The sequence below is a fragment of the Mustelus asterias genome, chromosome 23 (genome assembly GCF_964213995.1).
Source record: "Mustelus asterias chromosome 23, sMusAst1.hap1.1, whole genome shotgun sequence".
Classification (NCBI taxonomy): Eukaryota; Metazoa; Chordata; class Chondrichthyes; order Carcharhiniformes; family Triakidae; genus Mustelus; species Mustelus asterias.
The window spans coordinates 18,393,942-18,414,395 of record NC_135823.1 but is presented as its reverse complement, the minus strand read 5'-3'; the positions used below and the strand labels follow the sequence as shown (position 1 = coordinate 18,414,395).

The window sequence follows — 20,454 nt, the reverse complement described above, 5'->3', positions numbered from 1 at the left end:
TCCCACAGTCCGAAAGACGTGCTGGTTAGATGCATTGGCCATGCTAAATTCTCCCTCAATGTACCTGAGCAGGCGCCAGAGTGTGGTGACTAGGGGATTTTCACAGTTAATTCATTGCAGTGTTAATGTAAGCTTACTTGTGACACTAATAAATAAACTTCAACTTACTTGCAACTTCCTCAATAGATTAAATGACCTGTGTTATGTGGTTGTTCCAGGGCTATCCTGCAAGACTTGGACATGATGGTATAGTGGTGATGTACCAGACTGGTAAGCCAGAAGCTCTGAGGACATGGGCTCAAATCAGTAACTGATAACATTTAAATTAAATCTGGAACTGAAAGCTCATCTTAGTACTGGTGTCCATAAAACTATCATTGACTGTTGCAAAGTTACATCTGGTTCACGAATGTCCTTTAGGGAAGGAAATCTGCCATCCTTACCTGGTCTGGCCTAAATGTGACTCCACACCCACAGCAATGTGGATGCCACTTATTAAAGCAAAATACTATGGATGCTGGACATCTGAAATAAAAACAGAAACTGCTGGACAAACTTAGCATGTCCGGCAGGATCTGTGGAGAGTGAAACACATTTCGAGTCCAATGTGATGTTTGGACTCCAGATCTTAACTATTTTTCTCTCTCCACAGATGCTGCCAGACCTGTTGAGTTTTTCCAGTGTTTTCATGGAATCATAGAATCCCTACAATGCAGAAGGAGGCCATTCGACCCATCGAGCCTACACCGACAACAATCCCACCCAGGCCCTAGCCCCGTAACCCTATGTATTTATTCTACTAATCCCCCTGACACTAAGGGTCAATTTAGCACAGCCAATCAACCTAACCTGCACATCTTTGGACTGTCAGAGGAAACTGGAGCACCCGGAGGAAACCCACGCAGACACGGGGAGAATGTGCAAACTCCACACAGACAGTGACCCGGGACCGGAATCGAACCCGGGTCCCTGGCGCTGTGAAGCAACAATGCTAACCACTGTGCCATTGTGCCGGTGTTTTATTCTGTTTTATTTACGGTTTACTCTTAACTACCCTTAGGAGTGGCAATGCAAACCACTAAGTTCAAGGACAATTAGGGATAGGCAACAAATGCTGCCAGCAACGCCCACATCCCATGTAATATATTTTAAAAATTCCAGCAGAGGCCTTTGAAACATACGTTTCCTTTTTATACAGAAAGAGAAGATGAGGTGTAACAGTCCTGCTTATTCAGTTGACACTTAGCCCAAAACTAACTCAGACAGAGCAGCACCGGTGACTCTATGGCTGAAGTGAAATGATAAATGCAAAAGGCTCACTATTCACGTCCATTACTACGCCTAACTCAAGGTTACTAAGGTTTGACAGCAGAGTCTATTTTGATACAGTAAAATAAGGTGAAATGAAAGTAAATATGAGTTTCAGATTTTTAAAAAGATCTGATTGAAGCTTCAGAGATTTGTTAAATGTGATTTGCAATCTGTTTTTTAAATATGAGCAAGCAGTATTAAAGGGTTTCCTCGGTAGATGAGGAAGATAACTAAATTGACTAAAAGATATTTATCCCCTCCTGAGGTCATGCATATGGTAATACTGAGGCACTCTAATCATTCAGTAAGGGAACTGCAGCCCAACAGAAGTTCAAAATATTGGAGTGTTGTCGTAGGGCCATTTGAAGTATGAAAACTCAATGATATTACGGTTCAGATAAGAAAAATATCAGCCACGATTGAATGGCGGAGCAGACTCGATGGGCCGAGTGGTCTAATTCTGCTCCTATGTCTTATGGTCTTATGGTCAGTTTGATTCTTTTTTTTATTTGTTCATGGGATTTGGGTGTCGTTGGCTGGGCCAGCATTTATTGCCTGTCCCTGAGGGCCTTTTAAGAGTAAAGCACATTGCTGTGGGTCTGGAGTCACATGTAGGCCAGACCAGGTAAGGATGGCAGATTTCTTTCCCTAAAGGACATGCAAGGTAAAATGGTGGCTGGAATTCTGTGGTCTCACACGTCCCAGTGAGAACAGAGAATTTGGCGCTGAGCCAAATCTCAGTTCACAGCCACATGATCAGAGAATTCCAGCTGCAGGCAAGGTCGGAGAATCCGGCCAGTGTTTCATATTTATTCTGCAGAGAAATAAAATTTAAGGAGGGAGTTCCAATAGTTTTATTAAAAGTTAAATTGTTCCAGACAAGGTGCTGACTAATTGAACACTAAAGGCGGAATTTTACCGGCACCCGAGTTTCATCGGACCCTGCCGGAATCGGGGCGGGCTTGCCGGTAAAATTCCAGCCTAACTCTCAGTGAAGTAGAATGGGTGCGATTCCTGTTTGCTCAATTCTCAATCGGAGTTGCACTGTGCTGACAGGGACCAAATGGACGCCCTTTACAGATGGCACCCTGATCTCTGTGGAGCCTTTCATAGATCATAGATATCCTACAGTGCAGAGGGAAGCCATTCAGTCCATCGAGTCTGTACCGACCACAATCCCACCCAGGCCCTATTCCGGTATCCCAACTGCTAATCCCCCTAATACTAGGATCAATTTAGCATGACCAATCAACCTAACCTGCACATCTTTGGACTGTGGGAGGAAACCAGAGCACCCGCAGGAAACCCACGCAGACACGGAGAGAATGTGCAGACTCCACACAGACAGTGACCCAAGGCCGGAATTGAACCCGGGTTGCTGGCTCTAAGAGTCCCTATCCGCCAGACTGACAGCGTGAAATACTCTGTGACAACTCCCAGGACATACATGGGGAATCCCTGATTGACCTCCCAGTAGGACTTGTAGAATACGAGTTCCCATGGTAACAGGTAATTACCTGAACAGGTAGAACATGTATACCAAGTCCTTTACAGGTGGACCCCTGAGTGGGTCCGGTATTCTATTGTCCCGGATGGGACTTATGTACATGTACCCGCAGGCTTAACTTTTGCTTTATAAAATAAAACACCGTCAGTGACATTCCCTGGCCTCCAAGTTGCGTGGTTCCCGCCAGCGGGCGGTGGCGCGTTGTTTGCTAGTGGCGGCATAATCTGGTCCCGCCGCTGTCAATGGGAATTCCCACTGACATCACCCCACGCCGGTGAAGAATTCTGGCCAGTTTCTTTCCAGTTGGCTTCCTTAGTTACTACACACACTCACTCATTTTTATTCTTGAAGAGGCTCAAAACCTGAACAGAAAACTGTTCTGTGCAACTGGAGGGCTTTCTCAGTGAGCTTGACATTTTGCCAAATTCTGGTAAGATCTCTCCCAATTATTCTTAACCTCTGTTGAAGACGCTTTTGGCTGTCAGCGTGAGGAAGTAGACTGTACACCTTAATGGCAGGTGACTTTGCATACCGTCTCTTAAAGAGCAGCCAAAAATAATATGTCAACCTTTCAACCTTCGTCTTCTGTCATCTTCTGAAGAAGACTAGGGCACACGGAGTTGGGGGTAGTGTGTTAAAGTGGATTGGGGACTGGCTATCCGACAGGAAGCAAAGAGTCGGAATAAATGGGTGCTTTTCCGGTTGGAGGAAGGTAACTGGTGGCGTGCCGCAGGGATCGGTACTCGGGCCGCAACTATTTACCATTTATATAGATGATCTGGAGGAGGGGACGGAGTGTAGGGTAACGAAGTTTGCAGACGACACAAAGATAAGTGGAAAAGTGAATCGTGCGGAGGACGGAGAAGATCTGCAGAGAGATTTGGACAGGCTGAGTGAGTGGGCGAGGATATGGCAAATGGAGTATAACGTTGAGAAATGCGAGGTTATACACTTTGGAGGAAATAATAACAAATGGGATTACTATCTCAATGGAAACAAATTAAAACATGCTACCGTGCAAAGGGACCTGGGGGTCCTTGTGCATGAGACGCAAAAGCCCAGTCTGCAGGTACAACAGGTGATCAAGAAGGCAAATGGGATGTTGGCCTATATCGCGAGGGGGATAGAATATAAAAGCAGGGATGTCTTGATGCACCTGTACAGGGCATTGGTGAGGCCGCAGCTGGAATACTGTGTGCAGTATTGGTCCCCTTATATGAGGAAGGATATATTGGCATTGGAGGGAGTGCAGAGAAGGTTCACCAGGTTGATACCGGAGATGAGGGGTTTGGATTATGAGGAGAGGCTGAGGAGATTGGGTTTGTACTCGTTGGAGTTTAGAAGGATGAGGGGGGATCTTATGGAGACTTATAAGATAATGCGGGGGCTGGATAGGGTGGAGGCGGAGAGATTCTTTCCACTTAGTAAGGAAGTTAAAACTAGAGGACACAGCCTCAAAATAAAGGGGGGTCGGTTTAAGACAGAGTTGAGGAGGAACTTCTTCTCCCAGAGGGTGGTGAATCTCTGGAATTCTCTGCCCACTGAGGTGGTGGAGGCTACCTCGCTGAATATGTTTAAAGCGTGGATGGATGGATTCCTGATCGGTAAGGGAATTAAGGGTTATGGGGATCAGGCGGGTAAGTGGTACTGATCCACGTCAGATCAGCCATGATCTTATTGAATGGCGGGGCAGGCTCGAGGGGCTAGATGGCCTACTCCTGCTCCTATTTCTTATGTTCTTATGTTCTTATTCCTATAAACTTATGTAAGGGATGTAAGTGAATTACAACTAAATTACTGAGAGACCTGGAATCGAACAGCCACTTACTTATTCAATACAAATTCAAAATAGAAAAATTACTGAAGCACTTTGAGCGAGTGACTATCTTTGATATTCATTTAGCTGTTCCGTACAGTGACTTCTTAGCCCAATTCACTTGATATCGTTCGCACTCGCTGTTCAACAACAATTGACAGTTCAGAAGATGTTGATTAATAGTTTTGTTTTCATAAAAAGTAATCTTAAGTAATTATTTTTTTTTGCAATTGAAATTCTAAAAGAATTCCTGATGGGTTAGATCACCTCTGGGCAATTAAGCATATTGGAAACAATGCACAAAAAATGTATGTTCTGATGCGTTAAATTGCATCAAGCAATGGGGGAATTCTCAACAATTCCTTGCAGGTTGTCTGCGGTGCTCATCAAAGTGCATCATTCCAGAGTGTGAACTTGAAAAATGTTTTCCCTGTGTGTACTGAATGCCCTTTCCAACACTCACCATGTTCCCCACAATAAACTCGATGAACCAAAACAATTGTGAATTTTGTACATTGTTTTATCACGATGTTCAAACTGTGCCTCTGGGCATCTCGACTTCTGATAGCTTTCGAATGGTGAGATCAGTCTCAAGGACTGCACAGGGCTGTTGATTCCCATTAGACTTGAGATTAGAAATGTTTCCCCTCTTTCTCAGAGGCGTTAACAGTTCCCTTTTCTTTGTAAAACAGATATTTTTACAGCCAATACTGACACTTTTGAAACCTGAGTGTTTTAATTCCTCAAAAGGCATACCGCATTTCAAAAATATTACATCTAAATTGGTTACGTTTGATTACAAACAAGAAGGCGGTGACATAGTGGCATCACTGGACTTGTAATCCAGAGACCCCGGACAATGCTCTGGGGACCCGGGCTCGAATCCCACCATGGCAGATGGTGAAATTTGAACAGGGCGGCACGGTGGCACAATCTTAACACTGCTGCTTCACAGCTCCAGGGACCCGGGTTCAATTCCGGCCTCGGGCCACTGTCTGTGCGGACTCTGCACATTCTCCCTGTGTCTGCGTAGGTTTCCTCCGGGTGCTCCGGTTTCCTCCCACACCCAAAAGGTGTGCAGGTTAGGTGGATTGGCCATGCTAAATTGACCCTTAATGTCAGGAGGGTTAAGCAGGGTAAATTTGTGGAGTTATGGGGATAGGGCTGGGTGGTACTGCGTTCGGTGCAGACTCAATGGGCCTAATGGCCTCCTTTTGTAGGGATTCTATGATCCTCAGATGCTTAGCAATGCTAATAGTACAGGGCTGACACAGTGATTGCTGTTATAAAGTGTGTGGCTTCCTTGTCCAGAAGATGAAAAGGCGCAAAAACAGATCGTGTTTTCACATTTGGTAAGCCTAGGACAAAAAGGAAATCCTTTCTCAATACCTAACTCCCTGCCCCCACTGGGTTTGTGGTGGGAAGGGCATGTAAAATAGGTCTGCTTTTCCATAACAGAGGTCATAAAATCGACTAAACCATCCTCTTCCTGCCCACCCCTGAGCTGAACTCATAATAAGCTGGGTGGGTGGGTGCTGGCATCAAAAGCCCGCATGCCATATCTCCTCCTCCTCCTCCGGGGACCATGCCCTAGGATGGCACTGGCAACCATGGGCTTCCATTGTGTTGGTCCACGTTGATGTTTGGCAAAGAACTGCAGAGGTTTGCTGTTGCCCTCTGCAGCTTGTCTTCCCAGGACACTCTCCTGCTCTTACCGCCTGTCCTCAGGGATATCAGAAGGATTTACAGACATAACCAACCAGAATGGCCGCGTGAGCACCTTCCTTGGCCATCCAGTCCTGTTGGGCCTTACCCAACCTTGGGCCTCCCCTATCACCAATTAATCTACCTCCGTATCAGGGATTGTTAATAGGTTGACCAGGTTGTGGGCTCGGTTGGGAAGCTGGCAAGCTCCGTTTAAATAAGGTCCGACCTTTAAAGAGTCAACTGGGCCTCGTGTGGTTCCCGATTCCCGGGTGCGCCACTCATCCCGGCCGGCCTCGTGCCCCCATTCCAATCCTGCCTGCTATTAGAATCCAGCCTTTTAAGAATAACCTCTTACTCACCACATCTAGGATTACCATATCTGCAATACCAGTTATAACTGTCTAATTTGGGATGACAACCAGCTTCCTCTGCTTTCCCGTAACAGCAGTCGTGAGTAAAACAGCACCTGAAGGCAAAAAAGGAATGAATGAATGAATGAATGAATGAATGAGAAAAGTAACCAATTAGTTGAGCGCCGAGTGAGTGTCGAGAAGGTAAAAATGTACTGCTGATGTCACATCAAAAGACTCCCTTATATGGATGTCAACAGCCACAAAAGCAAGTGAGTCGTGGTCATTTTCTTCCCCGACACTTTTTTTTCCTTTTTGTTTCTGAAAACACTAACTCTCACTCGTGGTATGAGTGTCTCTCGCACCTCACTCACTGGCCTTTGCTCATATCTAGATAGTGAATATCTGCAGATTATTTGCACATTGCAACCGAGCCTCACCCAGCCTCTAAACACTAACTGGAGGAAGTTGCTGGATAGTAATCTACCAACAAGAAACCCAACTCAGTGTGGTCCTTCCTAACTCAGACATCTTGCAGTGGACGCACTGTTAGTCTGCCTGAGATTGCACATGTCAGAGATGAAACAAGTAAGAATAACCGGGTCATTTTCAGGATGGCAGCATTGGGGGAGGCGATAGCCTAGTGGTATTATCGCTGGACTGTTAATCCAGAAATGTAGCTAATGTTCTGGGGACCCAGGATTGAATCCCACCACAGCAGGTGGTGGAATTGAAATTCAATAAAAAATATCTGGAATTAAGAATCTACTGATGACCATGAAACCATTGTCAATTGTCAAAAAAACCCCATCTGGTTCACTAATGAAAACCCTTTAGGGGAGGAAATCTGCCATCCTTACCTGGTCTGGCCTACATGTGACTACAAAGGCATAGCAATGTGGTTGACTCTCAAATGCCCTCAGGCAACTAGGGATGGGCAATAAATGCTGGCCAGCCAGCGACACCCATGTCCCACAAATGAATTTTTTTTAAATTCCAGAATTCTCCTGATTGCTGATATCAGGCCAATTGGCCTGGAGTTCCCTATTTTCTCTCTGCCTCATTTCTCAAATAGCATCATAGAATCCCTACAGTGCAGAAGGAGACCATTCGGCCCATCGAGCATACACCGACAACAATCCCACCCAGGCCCTATCCTCATAATCCCACATATTTACCCTCCTCATCTCCCTGACATCCCCCTAACACTAAGGAACAATTTAGCATGGTCAATCAACCTAATCTGCACATTTTTGGACTGTGGGAGGAAACCGGAGCACCCGGAGGAAACCCACGCAGACACGTGGAGAACGTGCAGACTCCACACAGACAGTGACCCAAGCCAGGAATTGAACCCGGGTCCCTGGCACTATGAGGCAGCAGTGCCAACCACTGTGCCACCGTGCTGCCCCTAAATAACAGGCTTATGTGTGCTACTTTCCAATCCACATGGATCATTCTATCATCTAGGGAATTCTGAAAAGTCAAACCCAAAGCTTTCTTTATAGCTACCTCCTTGAGAGCTCTAGGATGTGGGCCATCAGGTACAAAGCATTTGTCATATTTTACTCCCATTACTTTCTCCAGTACTATTTCTTTACAACGACCCGTTTCTTTAGGTTCTTCGTGGGGATAGGGCGGGAAGGTGGAGTTAATGAGGAAATTCAGCCCTGATCTTATTGAATGGCAAAGCGGGCTCAAAGGAGCACTCCTGCCCCTATTACTTTCACTCTTTGCTGGTGATTCTCTGGCTCCAAGCGTACAGGCGTAAATCCCGTTATGGCCAGAAACCCTCGCCAGAGGGGCCGGAAAACGATCTGTGACGGGGAGAATGCATTTTGAGATTCTCCCTTGCCCCCGGCCAGCGACATGATCTGGTTCATGCCCAGCGAATTTAAATAAAAATCATTTAAATACGCAGGATTTGTTTTAAGCTGGATTCACTCAGCTCCTGGAAGTCACCCACCCACTAGCGCAAGGTGAAGCCGGCCGGAATCACAGAGACCACGCCGGCGAGCTCAGAGGCCAATGGAACTCCTGGGTACTGCCAGGGGTAGTGCCAGTTTTGTGCTGCCAGGTTGGCACTGCCAAGGGGTGGAGCCTGAAGTGGGTGGGCTCTTAGGCAACCCCATAGCGGGGTGTCGCTCACTTTGCAGGAGGAGCGGTTGGTACCGGCAACTGGGGGTGGGGGAAGGTCTGAAGCCGGGAATGGGGGCAGGGGGGTAACGGCGAGCGGGGGGGTTGGGCCGGTTGCATTATTTTGAGATTGGGATGCCCTTAAAAAGGGCACCCTGTTTTCTGAGGAGCCCGTCTTGCCGACATCTTTAAGATGTAGGTCCCGCACATCAATTCCATAGCACAAATCACCCCAATCTCCAAAAGATTGTGAGTGTGGGTGGATTACAATCAGAATCGTGCCGACCCACCCAGCAGGAATCGCACCGCATATCCCACTGGAGACCACACTTCGAAATCTTTTGGGAGCATTGCATCCTTCTGTGGCACAGTGGTTAGCACTGGTGCATCACAGTGTCAGGGACCCGAGTTCAATTCCTGGCTTGGGTCACTTTCTGTGCAGGGTCTGCATACTCTCCCCATGTCTGCATGGGTTTCCTCCGGGTGCTCCGGTTTCCTCCCACAGTCCGAAAGACGTGCTGGTTAGGGTGCATTAGCCGTGCTAAATTCTCCCTCAGTGTATCCGAACAGGCGCCGGAGTGTGGCGACTAGGGAATTTTCACAGTAGCTTCATTGCAATGTTAATGTAAGCCTACTTATGGCACTAATACAGAAACAAAAAAGGACCTTTGTAATTCAATGCACAAGGCAATGCCTTCATATGCATGACTATAAGTGGTATTCTTTATTTCTCTGAATGATTTGGGAACTGATTTTCAGTTGGGCAGCTAAGTCCTTCCATCCTGCGGAAGTAAGCCAGGCGGGGTGGTGAGATCTTTACTTAAATTATCAACGTCACATAAACATATTCGCTGAAATTCTCTGACCTCGCCCGTGGCTGGGATTCTCCAGTGCCACTGCAGTGATAAGAGTTTCGGCTGAGGGTCAAATTCTCCATTCTCATTGTCGGGGTGACGGGGCGTGCGAGGTCGGAGAATCCCGGCCATCATCTGGTGCCTAACGCATTGCTGTTTGTGAACCTCACTAATGTGCAAACTGACTGTTGTGTTTCCCATCTTACAACAGTGAAAACACTTTGAAAGTCCTTCAATGATTATAAAGCACTTTGGGACATTCTATATGATGGGATATAATATCCTAGATGATACATAATTGTAACTTCCCTTTATTTCTTTAATTAGATATTGATAAGTTATTGCTATCTGAATATCTCAACGGCAGATACTGCTGGCAACATGTGGAAGATTTTTATTAAGATAGCAGCAGATCCCAGGGTAATTTAAATACTTTCTTCCAGCAATAAAATTTGAAATTATTCCCAGACTTTCAAAGAATAATTGAGCTGGGAGAATGGGAGGAAGAAAGGCAGAAAAAAACAGCCTGGCTGGAATTTTCTGGCCGTTCGCGCCATTGGGATTCTCTGGTCCCGCTCCAGTGAACAGAGATTTGGCTGAGTGCCAAATTCCCCATCCTCGCTGGCAGTGGCAGTGGAGTGAATGGCTAGAAAATTCCAGCCCATGTTTTAAGAAAGTAGTTTAAATTCCTAAATTATGATTGCCAGCATTCAGTTGCCATTTGCACATCTGTTAAACCAGAAAATTCAGATTGGGAGATGCAATCTCATTCCTGGGAGTCCAGTGGTGAATAGTTGCTCATCAGCATCATTAACCCTGCTGATGTTAGGCATCTGAAGGCAGACACTGGGTGGAATTCTCCTACCCCGTCCGCAGCTGGGATTCTCCGACCCCGCCCACGGCTGGGATTCTCCAACCTCACCCGTGGCTGGGATTCTCCAACCTCGCCCGCGGCTGGGATTCTTCAACCTCACCGCGGCTGGGATTCTCCAACCTCACCCGTGGCTGGGATTCTCCGACCTCGCCCGCGGCTGGGATTCTCCGACCTCACCCGCAGCTGAGATTCTTCAACCTCGCCCAGGGATGGGATTCTCCGACCTCACCCAGTGTTGGGATTCTCTAACCTCGCCCGTGGCTGGGATTCTCCGGTCCCCGTTGCAGTGAATAGAGATTTGGCTGAGCGCCAAATTCCCCGTTCTCTCTGGCAGCGGTGACGGGGCCAACGAGATTGGAGCATTCCGGTCCATTGGGGCCAAATGGATATCGTCTAGTGATCGGGCGACTGTGAGGCTTATGCACTCGTGTTCCATGGCGTTTTTGTCAGCTTGTTTTCAATATCAAGTCTGAGCTCTGGCTTCTAATAAATGTGATTGAAAGTCTCACCCCAAGAGAAACAAATCCCACCTCTGAGTAACTAGAGTACACAAGCCTTCCTTACCAATCTGTGCCATCCCGTGGCCACCCTTTCCCTCCAATTCCACAGTAACAACCATACATGAGGTAAGAAATAGAGCGGTCAGTGCCGCACCGAATCATTCCGACCAGGTCCAAAATACTTCTTGCTTGCCGTCTTTGATGTTCTTTCGTGGCTGTGACATGCACTGGGTGAAAACCACAAACAGAATTACAGCTTGACACTAATGTGCATGAATACACAAGAGAGTATGCCTATTCTCCGTAAAAATAAAACAATATTTTTCATGGATACCACACACAATCCTCCCCCATCCCTGCAGCCATTGACAAACTCACTGGGGCTGAAATTGGACAAAGACAATGACAAAAGCCAATGGAATCACATTTGCCAACCATTAAACATAACGGGGCGAATTTTCCCGTTCTGCCCGCCAGGGATCATAGCGGGCAAGGAGTGGACCAAGGACAGGTCCGTTGACCACGTGTGGGATTTCCCGGTTTTGGGGTGAGTGCAGCTGAAAAATCCCACCCAACATCTGATATTTTGTTCTTTTCTTTCAGGTCAAAGAAACTGGTTATCGGGCTCAGGCAACTGACACGATAGGGCAATGGTTCCCAACCTGTGGTCCACGGACCACTGGTGGTCCACGAGGGTACTGCAGGTGATCCATGGGAAAAGATATTGGTGGGATTTTCCAGTCATTCTCACCCCAAGACCGGAAATTCCTGCTCGAGCTCAACAGACCTTGGGTGTCACAGCGGCACAGTGGTTAGCACTGCTGCCTCACAGCGCCAGGGACCTGAGTTCAATTCCGGCCTCGGATCACTGTCTGTGTGGAGTCTGCACGTTCTCCCTGTGTCTGCGTGGGTTTCCTCCGGGTGCACTAGTTTCCTCCCACAGCCCAAAGATGTGTGGGTTGGGTTGATCGGCCATGCTAAATTGACCCTAGTGTCAGGGGGATTAGAAGGGTAAATACGTGGGGTTACGGGGATAGGGCCTGGGTGGGATTGATGTCGGTGCAGACTTGATGGGCCAAATGGCCTCCTTCTGCATTGTAGAGATTCTATGGTTCTATGAAATGGTCCACCGAACTTTCTGTCTTGCATGCTTCGAATCCCGCGGCGGGCGAGACAAGACATTTTTGGCCATCAGCTTTCTCATTGGGTTGCGGAACAACATCAGCCTCTCATTAGGTAAGTGTTACCTGTTTCCATTGGTAGGCTTACAGCAGGTAAATGTGCTGTGAACAATGCAATGTATTTGTGAGTATGCGTCATAAACTATTAGAAATAGCGACATTTTTAATACGCTTTGATATACAAGCCATTGGCTATGTAAAAAAATGTTTAAAATGGCTTGTGTAAGGGACTGAGGAAAATTTGTGGGGAAGACATTTACCAGTGTTCTTTGTCCCTTGTGGGTTTCAGTGTCCTGTTTGCCGGGCGGGTGCGGTGAACAGGATGCTGTTGGTTGAGTGATAGAACCATAGAACCATAGAAAATTACAGCTCAGAAACAGGCCTTTTGGCCCTTCTTGTCTGTGCCGAACCATTTTATGCCTAGTCCCACTGACCTGCACTTGGACCATATCCCTCCACACCCCTCTCATCCATGAACCCGTCCAAGTTTTTCTTAAATGTTAAAAGTGACCCCGCATTTACCACTTTATCCGGCAGCTCATTCCACACTCCCACCACTCTCTGCGTGAAGAAGCCCCCCCTAATATTCCCTTTAAACTTTTCACCTTTCACCCTTAACCCATGCCCTCTGGGTTTTTTTCTCCCCTAGCCTCAGCGGAAAAAGCCTGCTTGCATTCACTCTATCTATACCCATCAAAATCTTATACACCTCTATCAAATCTCCCCTCAATCTTCTACGCTCCAGGGAATAAAGTCCCAACCTATTCAATCTCTCTCTGTAACTCAGCTTCTCAAGTCCCGGCAACATCCTTGTGAACCTTCTCTGCACTCTTTCAATCTTATTTACATCCTTCCTGTAACTAGGTGACCAAAACTGTACACAATACTCCAAATTCGGCCTCACCAATGCCTTATATAACCTTACCATAACACTCCAACTTTTATACTCGATACTCCGATTTATAAAGGCCAATGTACCAAAGGCACTCTTTACGACCCTGTGGGCTGGGCCAATGGGATTGCTCTGGGGGCGGGAGGAAAAAAAGGCGCCAGGAAGTGAAGAGCTGCAGAGCTGGAGAGGGAGAGAGCTGAAGAGGGAGTGTGCAGAGAGAGAGCTTTTTCCAGGCAGTGAGAATTCGGTTTGGAGTGAGAGGCAGCCAGGCGTTCCCCTGCCTGTTCTTTTCATTACCGACAAGGAGGACAGCCTTCAGCGCACTCGACCTATGTTGCTGCACGGATAGCTCGCTGCACCTCTGCCTCCTGCGGCATCATCTTCCACACGTGTGTCTCTCCTGGACTGTGTGTGGGTGTCGTGAGTAACTGGTGGGGACTATACAGTCCAACCGGAACAGTATCTACAAATGTGTTACTGAGGATGAGTTTCCCCATGTGTGCACCAACGGATGGGCCCCAACGGTTATAGATCAGAGCTCACTGTTTTATGTCTGTTAATGATATGTGTCATTAAATTTATTTTTGATATTCCGATTACAGTACTGACATTTATGGGTAAACAGGGAATTAGCCAAATCAACATCAACCGCTAGGAATTCGGGATCCTGTTGATTGAATATTTAAATAGTAGCCCCATATAGTGGTCAGCAGGGGGTTACATTTTTGGAGGCACCGCTGAGATCATTCCAGTTTACCCATACAGGTCAAATAATTTTTTTCCCCGTCAGTCAGTAACAGTTAACCCAGTAATTACAACAGGAAAAGTTTTACAGTGTTAGTAGCTCACTTAAGACAATGGATTTTTCTCAGGCTGCTGACTGGAGCCGCCAAAAGAATATCAGTCTTTCTCGTGGCATATTACTGAGCAATGTGCCAATAGATACTAGTGAGGAGACTATTGCTAGGGTCTTAAACACAGTGAAAGTCTTTGGTCGCACCAAGATTTGTGGTCGCTGTGGGGATTCTACTGGCACACAGTTGTTCATACTGGTGGAGACTAGCATTGATTTAACCCCTGACATTGTACCTCCAGATGTAGGTATTGAAGGAGAAGCTGGGCCATGGGCTGTGCATACGCTAGAAAGCTTGGACACACAGGATGCTGTTCCTGAAGAGGATGCTTTCCATCCAAAGCTGTTGTTACTACTACAACAGGAAGGCAAGTCAATGGAGGATTTTCAGGCCATAGTATCAGAAAATCAAGCTCCCAAAGTGGATGTGAACATGGATTTAGTGACTGCTATTGGCAAACTGGTGGACAAGTGCAACCAAGTGTCTACCGATGGGCCTAGCTACAGAAAGCTGACACTGTTTTCAGGACTGAAACCTGTACCCCCAGGTGAGGAAGGATACGACGCCTGGATGGAGCAGGCTACCCAGATGATCAATGAGTGGCAATGCACTGACGCCGCCAAGAGACAGCATATAGTGGAGAGTTTAAAAGGGCCTGCTGCTGACATCGTTCGATTTTTGAAAGTTAGCACTCCCACTGCTACGGCCACCGATTATTTATCCGCTCTGGACACAGCTTATGGCACCACAGAGAGTGAAGCCGACATTTTGGCCAAGTTCAGACACACATACCAGGATGAAGGAGGAAAACTCTCTGCTTTTCTATATCGCCTTGACAAACTTCTCCATCGTGCTCTTCTTAAGGGAGGAATTACAGCTGCAGACATGAATCGAGCTCGGATGGAACAGCTAGTCAAGGGTGCACTCACTCGAGACATGGTTGCTCTGCGTGTAAGGATGAGCCACACCCTGGACAAACCCCCTTCCTTCTTCCAGCTGATGCGGGAGGTGAGAGAGGAAGAAAATTGGATTAGCGCCAGAGAAGGGGTGAAAGCTACTGCCACCGCAGCCACCGCCAGTGTACCGCAGTCTGAGTTGAACAGCCTACGAAATGAGGTAAGGGAACTGACTTCTCAGGTGGCCAGACTGTTGAGCGCCGTTCCAGTTACCCCTACATCTGAAAGTACAACAGCAAGGACTGGGTCCGTACAGCAAGCGCCAGAAGCTGCTGTTCGGGACGCGCGCCCCGAGTGAAAATGTCCAAACCACTGCCGGCAGGAATCTTTTGCTACAGGTGTGGGCAAGATGGGCATACAAGGAGAGAGTGCAAAGAACTCGAGGATCTGAGGAGAGTGAATCAGAAGCTGATCAAAGCAAGCAGACAGCAGGGAAACTTCTCAGGAGCCATGTGAAGGAACGGTGCTTGGTTCCGTGTGAAATACGTTCCACCCACTGTCCACCCCCAGCGAAGCAAGGCTCAAAACAGTTACCTGCAGGATTAGTGGGGCCCATCTCTGGTGTACCTGTGCAAATAGAAGGAGTTTATGCAAGAGCTTTGCTTGACAGTGGCTCCCAAGTAACCATTTTGTATCGCAACTTCTACGACACCTACCTGAAACACTTACCTCTCCAGCCACTTGATGACCTGGAAATATGGGGTTTAAGCTCTCACCAATACCCATATGATGGCTACCTGTCCATACAACTCGAGTTCACTGCCGCTGTAACCGGAGTGCCGCAGACAGTTGACACTTTGGCCTTAGTATGTCCTGACACTGTGAAAGATAACAACATTGCCGTGCTGGTGGGGACAAATACCCGGCTGGTGAGAGAGTTGGTGGAGTCCTGTAAAGAACAGGCGGGAGAACGCTTCTTGGGTACTTTGACCATACACCCCGTCCTCCGAGAAGCTTATGAGACACTCACCCAGTCTGAAACAACAGAAGGGGTAGACAAGCATGGTACTGTGTGGTTTACCCAGCACAAGCCAATCACCTTGCAACCAGGACAAGTGTTTAGAGTCACTGGCCTCCCAAAGTTTCCTGGTGATTTCACAGACCAGCTAGCACTGATAGATCAGCCTATTGACACTTTTTCCCCTGAAGAGTTGTGGGTGAGGCCTGAGGTTCATCTTGCATCAGTTGTTTCCAGCAGACGCATTACTGTGACTGTGAAGAACCTGTCATCCAGAGAAATCTCCTTGAAACGTGGGACTCCAATAGCCCATATTTTTCCAGTAGCCCCTGTTCCTCTGCCGAGGGCACAGTGTGCGGATAAAGCTGCAATCGAACTGACCCCTTCCTCTTTTGATTTTGGAGCCTCTCCTATGCCAGAGGAGGCAAGGAGGCGTCTCTGTGAGAGAATGATGGAGAGGAAAGAGGTTTTCTCTCAGCACGAGTGGGATGTAGGTTGTTCTAAAAGCACCAGACATGAAATAAGACTGAAGGATGCAAGGCCCTTCCGAGAGAGGTCACGTCGCTTGTCGCCTGCTGACTTTGAGGATGCGCGCCAGCACCTACAGGAACTACAAAGCCATGGCATCATCTCTGAATCGCGTAGTCCCTACGCATCGCCAATAGTAGTCGTACGCAAGAAGTCAGGGAAGGTACGAATGTGCGTGGACTACCGAACACTTAACCTTCGAACAATACCGGACCAGTACACTGTCCCAAGGATAGAAGATGCTCTTCACTGCTTGTCTGGGAGTAAATGGTTCACAGTCCTCGACCTGAGGAGCGGGTACTATCAAATACCCATGAGTGAGGCTGACAAGTAGAAGACCGCTTTTATCTGCCCGTTGGGTTTTTATCAGTTCGAACGCATGCCTCAGGGAATTTCCAGAGCGTCATGGAACATACTGTCGGCGACATGAACTTTCTGGAGGTGTTGGTGTACCTGGATGATCTCATTGTGTTTGGACGAACCCTCGAAGAACACGAGGAGCGGTTGCTCAAAGTGCTTGACCGGCTCCAAGAAGAAGGTCTGAAGCTGTCGCTTGACAAGTGCCAGTTTGGCAGGACTTCTGTCACCTACGTTGGACATGTAGTGTCGCAGGACGGAATAGCTATGGACCCATCCAAGGTAGAGGCTGTTGTCTCCTGGCCAAGACCCCAAATGGCGACAGAGCTCAGATCCTTCCTTGGATTTTGTGGCTACTATCGCCGCTTTGTCAAGGACTTCTCCAAACTCTGCCGTCCCCGCAACGGACTCCTTCAAGGATATCCTCCCCGTCCCCGCTCCAAGGGGAGTCAGACTGCAAACTCACCTGACAAGACTTACTTCAAGCCTTCTGAACCCTTTGGCTCTCGGTGGAGTGAGCAATGCGAACATGCTTTCCAAGGACTCAAGACCCGGCTCACCAAAGCCCCTGTATTGGCGTTCGCAGATCCACAGAAGCCTTACATTCTGCACGTGGATGCTAGCCTGGACGGACTAGGTGGTGTCTTATACCAAGAGCATGATGATGGTCTACGCCCAGTTGCATTCATCAGCAGAAGTCTCTCGCCGAGAAAAACTATCCAGCACACAAACTGGAGTTTTTAGCTCTCAAGTGGGCTATTGTGGATAAGCCACATGACTATCTTTACGGAGCTACTGTACAAGTCAGAACGGACAACAATCCCCTGACATACGTCACAACGTCAGCTAAACTGGATGTCACTGGTCATCGCTGGCTCTCAGCACTGTCCACCTACAACTTTAGCCTTAAGTATAGACCAGGCCGGCATAACCTTGACGCAGACTCGTTGTCTCGACGTCCACATGACAGCATGACACCAGATGATGAATGGCAAGAAATCCCAGTTCCAGGAGTGCAGGCTCTCTGTCAGACTGCGTCGAGTAGCACACGAGCAGGACACTCCTATCCATGTGTGATCGAACAAATAGGGGCTCATGTGTCTGCAGTTCCCAAGGCTTTCTGTCATACCGTTGCAGTAGTAGCTGATCAGCTGCCCACTTTCAGTCCAGCAGAGCTTCAAGCTGCTCAGAAAAGCGACACGTGTATAGGGGAAATATGGCTAGCTGTCAATCAGAAGGCACCGGCAAGTCAAATACAGACAAGCCATCCTGATCTTACACTTCTGAAACGAGAGTGGGGGAAGTGGTCAATTGAGCAGGGTCTGCTTTACAGGACAGTCAAACAGTCTGACCTACGCTTACGGCGACAGCTTGTGCTCCCCAAGCAGTTCCACCGTATGATTCTGAAGTCACTGCATGACAACAATGGACATCTGGGATTTGACAAGACCTATGCACTCGTCTGTGACAGATTCTTCTGGCCCCGCATGAAGCTAAACGTAGAGACATACTGCAAGACATGTGAACGCTGTATTAAGAGAAAGACTCTGCCACAGAGAGCAGCACCACTTTCCCACATCCAAAGTTCAGGCCCTATGGATCTTGTATGCATTGACTTTCTCTCCATAGAACCTGATTCCCGCAATGTGTGCAATGTGTTGGTAGTCACTGACCACTTCACTCGGTATGCACAAGCATTCCCAACCAAGGATCAGAGAGCCATAACAGTTGCCAGAACTCTATGGGAGAAATATTTCATTCACTACGGCCTACCAACTCACATACATTCAGACCAGGGTCGGGATTTTGAAAGCCAGTTGGTGAGAGAGATGTTGACCATGTTGGGTGTGAGGAAATCAAGAACTTCACCATACCACCCACAAGGTGACCCTCAACCAGAGAGGTTCAATAGAACCCTGTTGAACATGCTAGGAACTCTTGAGCCCAGTCAAAAGTCCAAATGGAGTCAGCACATTGCACATCTGGTCCACGCGTACCCCAAATGAAGCTACCGGGTATTCACCCTACTTTTTAATGTTCGGGAGGGAAGCCAGACTTCCTGTGGACGTTTGCTTTGGCGTGTCAGCGGATGGGACCTCAACAACTTCCCACTTGCAGTATGTGTCTAAGATGAAGAAAGAGCTGCAAGCAGCCTATCAGTTGGCCCAAGCCACTTCCGCTAAAATGAACCAAAGTAACAAGGAGAGGTATGACCAGAGAGTGCGCTACCATTGCTTGAAACCTGGGGATAGAATCCTCATTCGAAACCTTGGCCTGAAAGGGAAACAGAAGCTTGCTGATCGGTGGAGTGCAAATCCTTATGTGGTTGAGAGTCAAATGTCAGATCTTCCTGTTTATCGTCTAAAGCCTGGTTCGGACCCATTAAGGTCATGCACCGAAATCATATTTTGCCCCTGGGACAAGAGGTCCAATTGAGCACTGAGGTTGACTCAAAGCCTACTCCCTCTCCAAGAGCCCTCAGGCGCAGAAAAGCAAAAGAAAGGAATCAAACTCCTGAGGTTCACAAAGATGACTCCGCAGCTGATGTGCCCCTGGGAGATCAAAACTCTTCAGACTCAGAGTCAGAGTATGGACATTACCCAGGGGACTTGATCATTGACAATCTGGAGGGAATCTGTGAACAACCGGAACAGGATGTCATGCCTACAGAGTCCAATCCCCCCACTTGTGTACCTTGTGGTCTGTAAGAGCTTTTATTGACGATCGAGTGGTCTGCTTAAAGGAAGTGGTTGGGAATTGCTGCAATTGAGGAAGGAGTGGAAACTCCCTGAGTTAATTTAAAATAATGTCACAGCAGAGTCAGGAGAAGTATGAGTGATACACCAATTTTCAAAAGGAAAGTCTACGCCTCTGCTTCCCCAGATCCCAGCAACCCCTTCACCACCTCTTTCCCACTCACAAAAGACTGTGGGAGGAATTTTCCTGTCCTGCCCGCCATGGGAATCGAAGCGGGCAGTGGGGGCGGACGATGCAAAGGCCCGTTGACCTCGGGCAGGATTTTCCGGTTTTGGGGCATGTGCGGCCGGGGAAAATCCCGCCCTGTGTTTATGGAACTGTAATTGTACCTACACCACATGGCCTGATCATAAAAACACAAGGTCAAAATAAATAGGAGCAGATATAATCCATTCGGTCCATCAAACTTGCTGTGCCGTTTGATAAGATCATTGCTGATCTTTCCTGTTTGTCCCCATAACCCTTAACTCCCTTGTCGATCAAATATCTAATGCAGACTTGGATATATTCAATGACCCAGCCTCCCTGTGGAAGAGAATTCCAAAGATTCTCCGAGAGAAGAAATTCCGCCTCATCTCTGACTTAAATGGGAGACCCCTTATCTTTACACTGTGCCCCCGGTTCTAGATTCCCCCACGAGAGGAAACATCCTCTCAGCATCCACCCTGTCAAACCCCTCAGAATCAAAAATGCTTCAATAAGATCACATCTCATTTGTCTAAATTCCACTGAGTTTGGGCCCAACCTTCTTAACCTTTCCTTGTATGAGAGCCAAAACCTCCTTTATCCGAGCAATCAGCCCAGTGAACTTTCTCTGAACTGCTTCCGATGCACATTTACCCTCCTTAATTTTATCATTTTCATTCTAAGTGCTGAATCTGGGCGCAATTCAGATCCGACTTGGAAATTGCTTTCA

The 20,454-nt window shown here is 47.6% G+C and overlaps 1 protein-coding gene across 1 annotated transcript in view; it reads right to left on the bottom strand.

Moving 5' to 3' along the window:
• Nucleotides 1-20,454, bottom strand: part of pla2g10 (phospholipase A2 group X) — a 35,186-nt gene that overhangs the window by 716 nt on the left and 14,016 nt on the right. Inside the window, exons 3-4 of the mRNA XM_078240058.1 lie at nt 11,120-11,282; nt 6,701-6,807 (exon numbers count right to left, since the gene is read on the bottom strand). Coding sequence (XP_078096184.1) covers nt 6,701-6,807; nt 11,120-11,282 — 270 coding nt within the window. The remainder of the gene's footprint in view (nt 1-6,700; nt 6,808-11,119; nt 11,283-20,454) is intronic.